This window comes from Nyctereutes procyonoides, unplaced genomic scaffold, assembly GCF_905146905.1.
Source record: "Nyctereutes procyonoides isolate TBG_1078 unplaced genomic scaffold, NYPRO_anot_genome, whole genome shotgun sequence".
Taxonomy (NCBI): Eukaryota; Metazoa; Chordata; class Mammalia; order Carnivora; family Canidae; genus Nyctereutes; species Nyctereutes procyonoides.
The window spans coordinates 18,800,992-18,813,020 of NW_026575034.1; the positions used below are offsets into that span (position 1 = coordinate 18,800,992).

Sequence of the window (12,029 nt, forward strand, 5' to 3'; positions counted from 1 at the left end):
AAAGAGTTTAAGTAGAGGTAAGGAATAGTTGCTTAGAGGAAAATACTGATTCATATTCAATGATATAGAAATGAATTATGCAGTTTTGTTAATTATGTATGGTTGAGCCTTCTTGTTCTTTCTTCTCTCTACTTTTTGGTTCCTTTTTGTTGCTCAGTAGTTCCTTTGACAATAGGCAGAGGAAATGAAATTCCATTTGCTTTTAGTAGTTATAAAAGGGCTGTGTGTGTATGTGTGTGTGTGTGTGTGTGTACGGCGGGAGAATGAAACTTTTCTTAAACAAAAACACCTTTTACGTGGGAGGCACTCTGTAGCTGTGTAACTTGAGGCAAGTCACTTCAATACCCGAACCTTAGTCTCCTCACTGGCAGAGTGAGCCAAATGCCTACATGCTCATCTCACAAGACTCGACACAGGATTTACACAAATAACATAATTTAGACAAAAGTACTTTGTAAATATTAAAGTTCTATTGAAATATATATATATATATATATATATATATATATATATATACACACACACACACCTAGATTTCACTTTTATATTTATATCTGTTTTATTCTTTCTTTTTCCTTAAAGAAAGGTATTTGATCCTTAGCTGCAGAGGCACAATAGATTATTCCTGAAATATCATATGTGGCATTTTAAAATCCATTTAAGAAGCCAGCCATTATAAAGTAATCTAATCATTAAAATGTGCTACCTTAAAATAAAAAAAAAAAAGCCAAAACCAAAAAACAAAAGTACCACACAACTACTTAGAGAAGATTGTTTAAAGGAACCCCATTGTGAACACATTGTAAAGTATGGAGCACAGAGCTGGGGAGTCAGGAGTACCTGGATCCTAGTCCTAGTTGGCTTTTTGATCCAGGTATGTTATAGGAGCTCTCTCTTTGTCTTAGTTTTCTCATTTAGAAAATGTGGAAAATAATTTGTATTCCATCATAGGAGTACTGTGTTATTGTTATTATTATTATTTTACTAAAGTGATTTATAACCATTTATATTAGTTTCTCTGTGAATCCAGATTTCCACATATTGGGCTTGCTTTAAATTATATCCACTTAAGGCATGTATTCAATTCTATTTTTGGAAAAGAACTGAGATATTGTTGTCTTCTACTATAACTATACAATCTTTGCAAAATCATTTCTTAACAATTTCAAAGGAATGGAGAGTAGTCCATTTAGTTGCACAGTTTATGCCATCGTTCCATTAGAAGCTAAATGACAAGAGTGAGGGTACAGTGACATCAATTGTTAAGGCCTGTACATTATTCATTTAACATCTGCTGTTGGTTCTCTTTTTCCCTGTGGGGGAATAAATTACAACACATCAGCACATTTTTCATGCTTTGTGTTTAAGCGTTTAAACTTCATTTATTGTATTATTAATATTATTTCATTTCTGCTTATTTGGCAGCCCCTGAAGTTATCAATGCCCACGACTATAGCCAACAGTGTGACATTTGGAGCATAGGTGTCATAATGTACACTCTGTAAGTAGCCTGCTAAATGTACAGTTTAAAATGAATGGGTAGTCTCTAACAGTAGACCAGAATTACATACATTTAATTTTATTATTTTTTAAAAATATTTTATTTATTTATTCATGAGAGACCAGAGATAGAGAGGAGAGATACAGGCAGAGGGAGAAGCCGGCTCCCTGCAGGGAGCCTGATGCGAGACTCATTCCAGGACCCTGGGATCACAACCTGAGACTGGGTGGCTCAACCACTGAGCCACCCAGGGGCCCCCAATTTTAAATTAAAACTTGACAATATTGTTTTTAAAAAGTGACTGAAAAAACAATTCAGAAGCCATTCTGAAATCTCTCTTGTCAGTCGTCAGCTACATCCGTTAGATATTTTTTAGTACTATAAATTTTATAACATAAAGGTTTGCATTTTATTGACCTATAAATGCTGCAGTACATGGTATAATCTGAGCAAAAACTTGCTTAACACCTCTCTGATCCTTTGCTCCAGACAAAAAAGGCTTTTGTATTTTCTTGAATGATTCAATTATAGCCCATCGGGTAGAGAGAGTGCTGGGACCTGGCCCTTAGCTGCCCTGTGGACAGGACATATGTGAGGAGTGAGCACTAACTAGACAGGTGTTCAGCCCACAATCCAGAAAATACTCTACAGTTCCCAATCCTCTTATTGCTACTGAAAACATTGCTGTTTCTGGCTCTTCCTTCTGTCTCATTCTCAAGATTCCATCAAACTCCATGTCCTATTAATTTTTCCTTTGCAGTGTTCTAACCTATTTCTTCATTTCTCTTCACTTGTATGATTTCTCCTTATGATCCATTTTCTAAAACATTACAATGTCTGTCTGACTGTTCCCCCTGCCTCTGGTTTCCCTCCCCAGTTCATCCTTCACATTGCTGTCAGGTTTGTCTTTCTAAATCACAAATCTGATTGTACTACTACTTTTCTCATTCACAACCTCTGATAATTCTCCCTGGTTATAGAAAAATGTCAGAACATCCCATCATGGCATGACAGCAAGTCTTTCATGCCCTAGCTCCAGAATGCCTTTCCAGTCTTGGGCTAGCTGTGCATTCCCATGCGCCTACCATATGCCATAGCCACTCTAGGCCACTCTTTATGATTCATATACGCAGCATCACATGTCTCTGGGTCTTTGCCCATGTAGTTCCTTGTGCTTACAATGTTTTTTTACGTCTCTACTAACCTTTCTCCTGGGTCCTTCAGCTCAAACATTAACGCCTTCTGTTTCCCTAACTTGTATCTACCCCAATAGAGTTACTGCATTCATTATGTATATCCATTCCCACACTCCACAGAGGATTTAAAGCAACATACAAAAATGCATGCAAAACAATGACATTGAAAGAAAAACAAGAGTATTTCATCAGAAAAGTGTGCACCTGTGTGAATTTGATAGAATTGTTCATTTTCCTGTATTCTCATAACACTTTTTAAAACTAGATTATACTATTGTAATACAATTATTAGTGTATGTATTTTTTTTCTGTTTTTGTTTTCCTTGTTCTAAATTCCATGAAGGACAGAGATCTTATATTATTCCTCTCTCCATCCTTAGTATCTGGTACAATAGTAGACATGTAGTCAGTGCACAATATATGTTTGTTAAATTGAATTAAAGCGAATTGTCTAAGAGGTGTTCTGAAAAGTTAGTGGCTATTGTTCTGCCTCTTGGTGAGCATGAACATTTTTATGCTGATGCAACATTAGTTTTATGGTCATGTTGAAGATTTCACTGTGCACTACCTCTTCCAGATCATTTCTAAATATTGACATCACAGTAGTTACATTTTCACAGTGCTGTGAAATGGAATACACAGGCAGTAGAAATTGGAAGATGTGATTGTAGCTGTAACTCAGATGGCCAACACACATTGCTGCTTAGATTGCATAAAGTATAAACGTAGTCACAAAGTTTTTGATCATTATTTTATGCTAATTAGCATCATACTGTAAAAATTCTGAGCCTTAGTTTTTAATTAAAAATATCACTATTTTAAATTAGTGTTTTATACTTGTAAGAATTTCCAGACAAGTCAGACATAATATATGTAATCTATTATTACACAATTCATGTGGTGTCTGCTGCCTGCTTGGTTTGAATTTGTTGTTAAAGAAAGTGATAGTGTAGTACATATCTAAAATTTTTTCTCCTTCTTAAAGATATAATTTTAATTTTTCTGCTTCAGAGCGTGGCTGCATATCATCCTAATGACATCTTTTTTCCCTTACAGTAGTCTCTTACTTAGCTAATCAGTGCCTATTCATTAATTTGCGTGAGCCTGGTGTTCTTATAGATAATTTCTTTCACCAAGGGCACAAACATATTACCTTCTCCAAGGGGGTTATTTTCTTGTTTATCAGTTACCCCTGATTCATTTCTGCTTAATTGAACAATGATAACATACTTTCTCAAGGTGAAATTAACATAAATACTCTTCATGGGTACTATCCTCTGCTGTTGTGATTCCTATGACACAGGCAACAGAAAATAATAGAAAGGCTTTAAAAGGCATTTTTCATGTCTTGGATTCCCTTTTCTGGATGTGAAGAAAATTGCTGTCATAAAATTTCATATGCTGCTGATTGACCAACCATTAGATACATTTTGTGTAAGTAAAATTGGAAAGGACAGAAAAAAAGTGGGATTTTTAAAACATAGCCCTTAAGCTATGGTTGCATACTTGTCAGGCAATGCAGGAGCAGCTAAGAAATTGGTGAATGTGCATATCATTGGTTGTTAACAGACTCAATGAGCTGGACTTTTGCTGGTGCATACTTGTTACAATAGATAGTAATTGTCCATAAGACCATTTTTTCTGTTTTTTTTTTTCTATTGCATTTTAAAACTGAACACTAGAGGCAAATAAGATCACAGAGAGGAGGTTCAGAATGAGCTGGAGAAATAAAAAGTATTAAAAAAGGAGATTGCAGAACAAGTTGATAACTACTGATCTCTTAACAAGAAGCTATTGTAAATGAAAAGCTCTGTTTTCTAGCCTACTTTGACAAACTACAAGGATGAAAACAACTTTTTTCCCTAGGAAATTAGCATTGTCATTCTCATTATCATGTAAAATATTTATTAAATTTAAATTAATTCAAAAAATGTTCATGGCAAAGATTTTTAAAAGAATTTAAAAATAGAACTTTAAAAATCAGGAAAAAATCTAACTGCTAGGAGACTTGGAGGTCATTATACTTATTTACATAATAGGCTTTTGGGAAGTATAATGGAATTATGCCAATTTATTCTTTCAGTAATAAAGTGAAAAAATAGAATCCTGAGAGTTGAAGAACAGACATACAGTGTTGCCTCTGTAATGAGTCCAGGTCCAGCTTCTGTCTGGTTGTCACTGGGAAAATCTGATTGTTGACTACAGGGTTGTACTCAGCTGTTGGGGTTGACATAAAGATGATGGCTAACATTTGTTGAGAATGTACTATAAAGAATTGAACTCAACTTTTAAGCAAGTTCTTGTAGTTTTAGACTGGATTACTTACTGAAGGAGAGGTTTGTCATGCTCTTTGTAAAATATAGTACAATACTTACTCTAAAAAAATATTTTATTTATTTGTTTGTTTGTTTGTTTGTTTGTTTATTTATTTATTTATTTATTTATTTATTTATTTATTTGAGAGACAGAGTGTGTACACAGGTGTGTGAGCAGGGTAGGGGCAGAGGGGGAGGGAGAGGGACAAGCAAACTCCACACTCAGTGCGAAGCCAGTCTCTGGGCTCAATCTCATGACCCTGAGATCATCATCACCTGAGCTGAAATCAAGTCAGACACTTAATGGACTGAGCCACCCAGGCACCCCAATACAATATTTCCTTTTAAAAGATTGTCAAGACACACAGTCTCTGTTTTACAGAATGTACATCAAGCCCGTGTTTACTTTATATATACTGCCAGTGGTTTTACTGATGTTGGTCATTACATATGCTCAGCTTTTCTTCCAGACGGAAGGGTCAAATCATCATCATCATCTGATTTTCTTCATGCAGATTGTCTTCATTTTGTATACCATTTTTTGAAGAGTTGTGGCCATTTTAATGGATTTTTGGTTTTGATTCAAAGCCTTTAGTCCCCAGGGTTATTCTTGGTTTATTCTTACTAACATTGGTGTAATATTTTACCACACATAAAGCCGTTCCATGGTCATTTGACTCTGAAGACTCTCCTTGGACTCTGATAACTCAGTATATTTCCCCTTAAGTTCAGTTTGAATTATGTAACTTAAGCATTGCTTTACCTTTGCTCATGTTGAAGTGTATCTTCACTATTATTTGTGCACTTAAAATCATACTCCAGCTTGTATTTTAGTCCTATTTAAGCTTAGTTTTCCCCATCTGGAAGACCTTTGGGTCATTTGCAAATCTGGAGATTTCAACGTATATAAGGGCCTATCACTGATCTTGCAAAACCCCTCTGCTTCCATTTCTACATCCAGAGAGATGCCCACCTCTAGATCTCTTTTACTTAAATTTGAAGCACCACTACTTCCAAGTTCTAAGGAAACTTAATTTTTGATAGCCTCATTTTGATTATTAAAATATCTAAACAAAATGATTGCCTTTATTGTAGATTATGTGGAGAACCACCCTTTTTGGCAACCTCAGAAGAGAAGCTTTTTGAGCTAATAAGAAAGGGAGAACTACATTTTGAAGATCCACTCTGGGATTCCATAAGTGATTGTGGTAATTATAGATCTATTATTATTTACTAAGGCAAATGTACATAAGAAACTTGGCCAGTAATTTAAATACTCTAAATCTCTATTTCGTCATTAAATTTACTCATAGAAACAAACACTATTTACTTGTAGAAATAGTGATCTCTTCACTATAGTTGTAGTCAAAACTTCCAACAAAAACAGAAAAATATATAGTAAAAGTTGAAGCGGGAATTTCTGATCATCCAGCTCATTTTTGCTGTAGAACATAAACCAGCTAATCCAGGCAATGAAATCTCACCTTAGGTCCAAAACTTTATTTATTAGCCATTTTTTTCTGATGATTTTTATTATATAGTTGGAATCTTCCCCTCATGTCATATAGATCTAATCCTAAATAAACTGGAAAGTAAATGGTATTAATTATAGCTAAGATTTTCAGGATTTTCCCTTATTTGCAGCTAAAAGTGTTTTGAAACAGCTTATGAAAGTAGATCCTGCTCACAGAATCACAGCTAAGGAACTACTAGATAACCAATGGATAACAGTAAGTTACAGGATTACTTCTTTTTTTTTTTCTTTTTTGACATGCTACCATTGTTTTATTTTTATTTGGTCTTATAGTTTATATACAGTCTTAAAACAGTCCATTAGTTTCATCTTCTGACAAGTTAAAAAAATTATTGAGTCAACACATTTCTGAAATGGGTATTTTAAAACTATTGCCACAATTGTTTATATATGTTTATAGAGGTTTGAATGAACTCTGTTTTGCTCTATGCCATGAAGGCATCAAGTCTGGTAGAAGAGAGCTGAGAAATGCCTGTTATGAAAACTGTAATATTGAAACAGTCTGTATATTAAGTGATGTAAAGCCCTGGAACAGTCCTCTACTCTTTCAACTCTTTGGATGCAAGGAATCTTTGGGGACTGAGAAAAACCAAGATTTTCTAAGTGGCTGTGACCTGGCCTGAAATCTTGAGTAATTATCCATTTACATATTGCTTCCTCCCATCAAACTAACTCCCTTCAGCATAGACCCTATGTCTTACCGAGCTTTGTATTCCTGTACCAGAACATTACCTGACCATATAGGACCCTTGGAAGAAGCTGCTACTTACCTTTCAATATTTATCCTCTTTTTGTTCTCTGGTAATGAGGATCCTTGCTTGTAGCTGGAAACACTGCTGTTTAGTCTTCCTTGCTGGTTAGCCCCGGTTTTTGTTAATTATCATGATGGCAGAAATAGGAGCAATTTTCGGAAAGTGCCCTTAAATGGAGAGAGTACGGCCTTCCACAGGTCCATCTCCTTTCCTGGTGAATGGAATGTAGATGTGATGGCTGGAGTTTGATTAGCCATATTAGACCATAAAGTGGAATCTGTAAACTGAGGATGGTAGAGCAACAGGATGCGAAGATCCAGGGCTCTTAGCTCACAGAGCTGCCATGCCAGCCCTTGACTGCCTACCTCCAGATCTTTTCAAGTGGATAGCAAACAACTTCTGTCATCCTTAGGACATGTAAAAATATAATATTGAGCCTAATACCAATTAATACTCAAATAATTGCTGAATGAATGATTCAATAAATAAATACATCTGTAAGTATCTTAAAAAAAGCCCAAGAGGGGCACCTGTAATGGCTCAATCACTTAAGCATCTGCCTTTAGCTCAGGTCAAGATCACAGAGTACTGGGATAGAGCATTGCTTCAGGGTCCCTGCTCAGAAGGGGTCTGCTTCTCCCTCTCCCCCTACTCATGCTCTCTCTCTCATGCTATCTCTGTCAGTATCTCTCTCTCTCTGAAATAAATAGAATCTTAAAAAAAAAAAAAGGCCAAGAGCTGAGATTGGATGTTTCTAAAGACACATTGCTAAGCATTATTCATCTATGAAAAAATTGTTGTACATCTATTATTTGCTAGACACTGTGCTAGGTACTGGAGATAATCTGATATGCCTACATTGCGTGGCATTGTTGCAAGATAATGGTGGCTTGGACAGGGTGGTAGCAGCAGAATTGGAGAGTAATAAATGCCGTATGTTTTTTAGGTACAGTTGACAGGACTTGGTGGTGGCTTAGATGATAAGTGAGGATAAGGGAGGAATCAAGGACGACCTCCAGATTTTGCTGTAATGCCTGGTCAGGCCATGGTGGTGCCATTTACTGAGATGTGGAATGCTGTGGGAAAAACAGGGTTTTTTCCTGGGTGGAGGGTGGTGGATCAAGAGTTCCATACTAGATATGCAAAGTCTGAGATGCCTATGTGGCATCCAAGTGGAGATATTAAATAGATGACTGAATATATGAGTCTGCAACTAGAGAAGTCCAAGCTGGAGATATAAATTTGGGAATCATGAGCGTATAGATGCCATGTAAAGTCAATGTGCTGAAGAGATACATTGGGAAGAAAATACAGACAGAAAGGAGAAGAGGCCCCAGCACCCAGAAGACGAGAAGCCACCAGTGGGGGCTGAGAAGGGATGGACGATGTGGAGAGAAGAAAACCAGAGGAGTGGTGGCAGTGAAGTTAGGTGAGAAGAATGTTTGAGAAAGTGAGAGCAATCAACTCACAGGTAAATGCTGCTGAGAGGTCAAGATGAAATGAAGAGTTTCCATTAGACGGGCCAACAGGGAGGATGATGGTGGCATTGAAGGTCCAGGTAAATTTAGAAAATTTACCATATCAGAAACTTATAGTGATATCACTCCTGTTTTCAAGTCTCTTGTTTTCCTTTGGAAATTTCTAATCATTTTTCTGAATTATATTTTTTTCTTCAAGGGCTAAAAAACCAGTCTTCACTGGAAGCTGGGTTATATCTGCCCTCTTCTGTGAATGTGTTGATCTCTGAAATGATTCTGTGCAATAAGTATTTCTGGCCTAAAGTAATTGTGCAAATGAGCTAGCAGCTAGATCATTGCAAAACTTTTCTGAGTAGATTTGTAGTACAGCAAAATCAAAAACTGTAAAACAGATGGTGTGCCTTAGAAATCTATCTCTTTTCAGCATCACACAACATTCGGGTTTGGCCATTTAATTATTTGTTTTCTAATTAGTACAACTTTATTTCTGGCTTTGGTCATTTTTCCAGAAGTCTCCATTTTTGAGCCTCTGTAACATTTGTCTCTATGTAGTCTTTGCCAAATGGATAGAGAAGTGACAGATAGCGTGTACTATATCAGACTACCCTAAGGAGTTCAGTGTATGAAGTTTAGAATACTGGCATTTTATAAACTTCTGAAAGGCAAAACTCTTTTCTTCCTAACCACTTGAAGTCTTCCTGTAATTCCTATCCTCTGTTTGAAATAATCTAAAAAGAATACGTTACTTCTCTCAGTATCTGGCTGCTTTATAACTAGAGCTTATCTTTTGCGATATCTAACATGTAGTGACATTTTTTCAAAGAGCTTTATTGGATAAAAAGTTTTTATGGTTCAGCCTATGTATTGTGCATTTTGAAATATGGTATATACCTGAAAAGTGTTCTGAGAAAAATAGAGTTCCTCTATGTACATTTAAGTGAATAGAACTTAAAATAAACACATTTGTCATCCTGATTTCAAAAGTTGAAGATTAGATGTAAGGAAAACCAGCCAAAAAGTGACTTTCCTACAAAGGAAGAGTTTGATGATGACTCCCATTGCCAGGAGTGTGCCTGTGAACCTCTTGTGTCTGTTTCTTCCTTTCTGTCCTCTTTCGTCTCAACAGTGGCTCAGGAGCTTACTTCATCCTTATTATTATTTTATTATTTAAATTCAATTTGCCAACATCCATTATTGTTTTTTAATTTAAATTCAATTTGCCAACTTATTCTATCTTATTAGGCAATTACAGTTGCTTCTTGGTCCCCTGATGACAACTAACACCAAGAATTTGCATGTTTAACAAGTTTCCTAGATATTTTTAATGCTTCCTTATATTTAAGAACCCAGCTATAAATTAAGGAAACATTTTTCTTCTATGGCTGTTCTAAAGTAGTTTCCAGATCTGAGTTCTGTTGGTTCTATTCATACATTCAGTAATTCTTTTGACAGATTTTGTCTGTGTGTGTGCCTACCAAGTTGTACTAGGTAATAAATAAAATATCATTAAAGACATATAGGATATGGTCTCTGATATAAGGAACTTATGACCTGGTAAGGGAGACAGGCTATGTAGAAGATACAATGCAGAGAAGATGATAAATGACATAAGAAATTGCCAAATGACCAGAGGGATGGAGGCAAGCAGGTATAATAACATCAGGAAGTTCAATCTGACTGACAGAACATGCTTGAAGGAAAGAGATGGAAAATACATTCCTTTTCCTTAAAAATGGAAAGAGAATTGTGAGGAACCTGAATACCAGGCTAAAAAGTTGTAACTTGCTGTCATAGATGGTAGAGAACAATATACACTCTTTGAAATGAAGGAAATTATTGTTGTAGTGCATCAGTCTTGCAAGGGGGCTTATTTTAAATGGGACAGCAGTCATTTAAATATCTTTATTGATTTTACAAGTATCTTTGGATTTTTAATCCATCAGGCATTCTAGTGGTCCAAAAAAATGAATAAAACAAGGTCTTTCCCCTTAAGTAATTTACCACAAAGTACAAGGTACTTTAGTTTATGGTCACACTTTCAGAAGGCACTTTTCATCAAGGCATGGGGTCTGATCTCAGAACGGTCTTTCCTAGTGTGTGAACAAGGCCCTTCTTCATTAATTTACAAGTTATTATCTGAGTTTTGTTCGTTAGCTTTTGACCATTAACCTTAACATACACTTTCTATACAAGAGAATGAAACTTTTTTTTTCTAAAAGATTTTATTTATTTTTTCATGAGAGACACACACACACACACACAGAGAGAGAGAGAGAGAGAGGCAGAGACACAGGCAGAGGGAGAAGCAGGCTCCATGCAGTGAGCCCGACATGGGACTCAATCCCAGGTCTCCAGGATCACACCCTGGGCCAAAGGCGGCGCTAAACCGCTGAGCCACCGGGGCTGCCCGAGAATGAAACTTTTCTGATGCCTAGTTGTTAGGCATTTTTTCCAACTGTATATTTTCATCCTAAATATATTAAGACTCTTACTTTATTATATTTAGTTATTCTTAAATTGTGAATTATCATATGTGTATGAATACATCAAGTTCCTATTTAATGAAGGTTTCTATAAAAATTATGTTACAAAGAAACCCAAGAGCCAGGAACCTTAGGGATTTATTCCATATTCAGTGATTCATAGACTTAATAATCCAATAAATATTTACTGAATAACTACAATGTGCTGTGGAAGATACAGGAATGAGTCTGGCATAGTCCCTGCCCACAGATTGTGCATAGACTAGTAGAGGGTTTAAGTGAAAATATAGGCAGTGAATGAGTATATAATAATGTGTGTGTCTATATATACACAAAAATAATATATAAAATACACTATATATAATATATAATAATGTGTTCTATAAATATACAAATATACTCTCTATTTTATATATTTTTATATATAAAGTGATATATAATATGGTATAATACATTGTGATAATGTGTACTATATAGTGCCCTATAATGTGGTACTGTATAATTTAGCAATAGTACTAGATTTTCAAGAAGAGAGCTATTATTCCCTTTAGGGAATTATGAAAACTACTTAAAGTGAAGGTAATATGTGATCTGGCTCTGAAAGAGTGGATAAAAGTAGAAAGCAGTGTTACAGTCATGGTAAGAAGGATGGGGATTCTAGATTGGAAGAACTTTACAAAGATATATAGATTAAAAATGTGCAATATATTCAGAGAATATGAAGTATATTAGTAATTCTGTTTTTCTAGAACCATAGAAGACATGTAGGG

At 35.6% G+C, this 12,029-nt stretch overlaps 1 protein-coding gene across 4 annotated transcripts in view; it reads left to right on the forward strand.

The window, feature by feature from the left end:
- Positions 1 to 12,029, forward strand: part of STK33 (serine/threonine kinase 33) — a 147,430-nt gene that overhangs the window by 107,375 nt on the left and 28,026 nt on the right. For all 4 annotated transcript variants that reach the window (XM_055317836.1, XM_055317839.1, XM_055317837.1 and 1 more), the window contains 3 exons: positions 1,426 to 1,501; positions 6,108 to 6,220; positions 6,657 to 6,742. In XM_055317836.1, the coding sequence (XP_055173811.1) occupies positions 1,426 to 1,501; positions 6,108 to 6,220; positions 6,657 to 6,742 (275 nt within the window). The remainder of the gene's footprint in view (positions 1 to 1,425; positions 1,502 to 6,107; positions 6,221 to 6,656; positions 6,743 to 12,029) is intronic.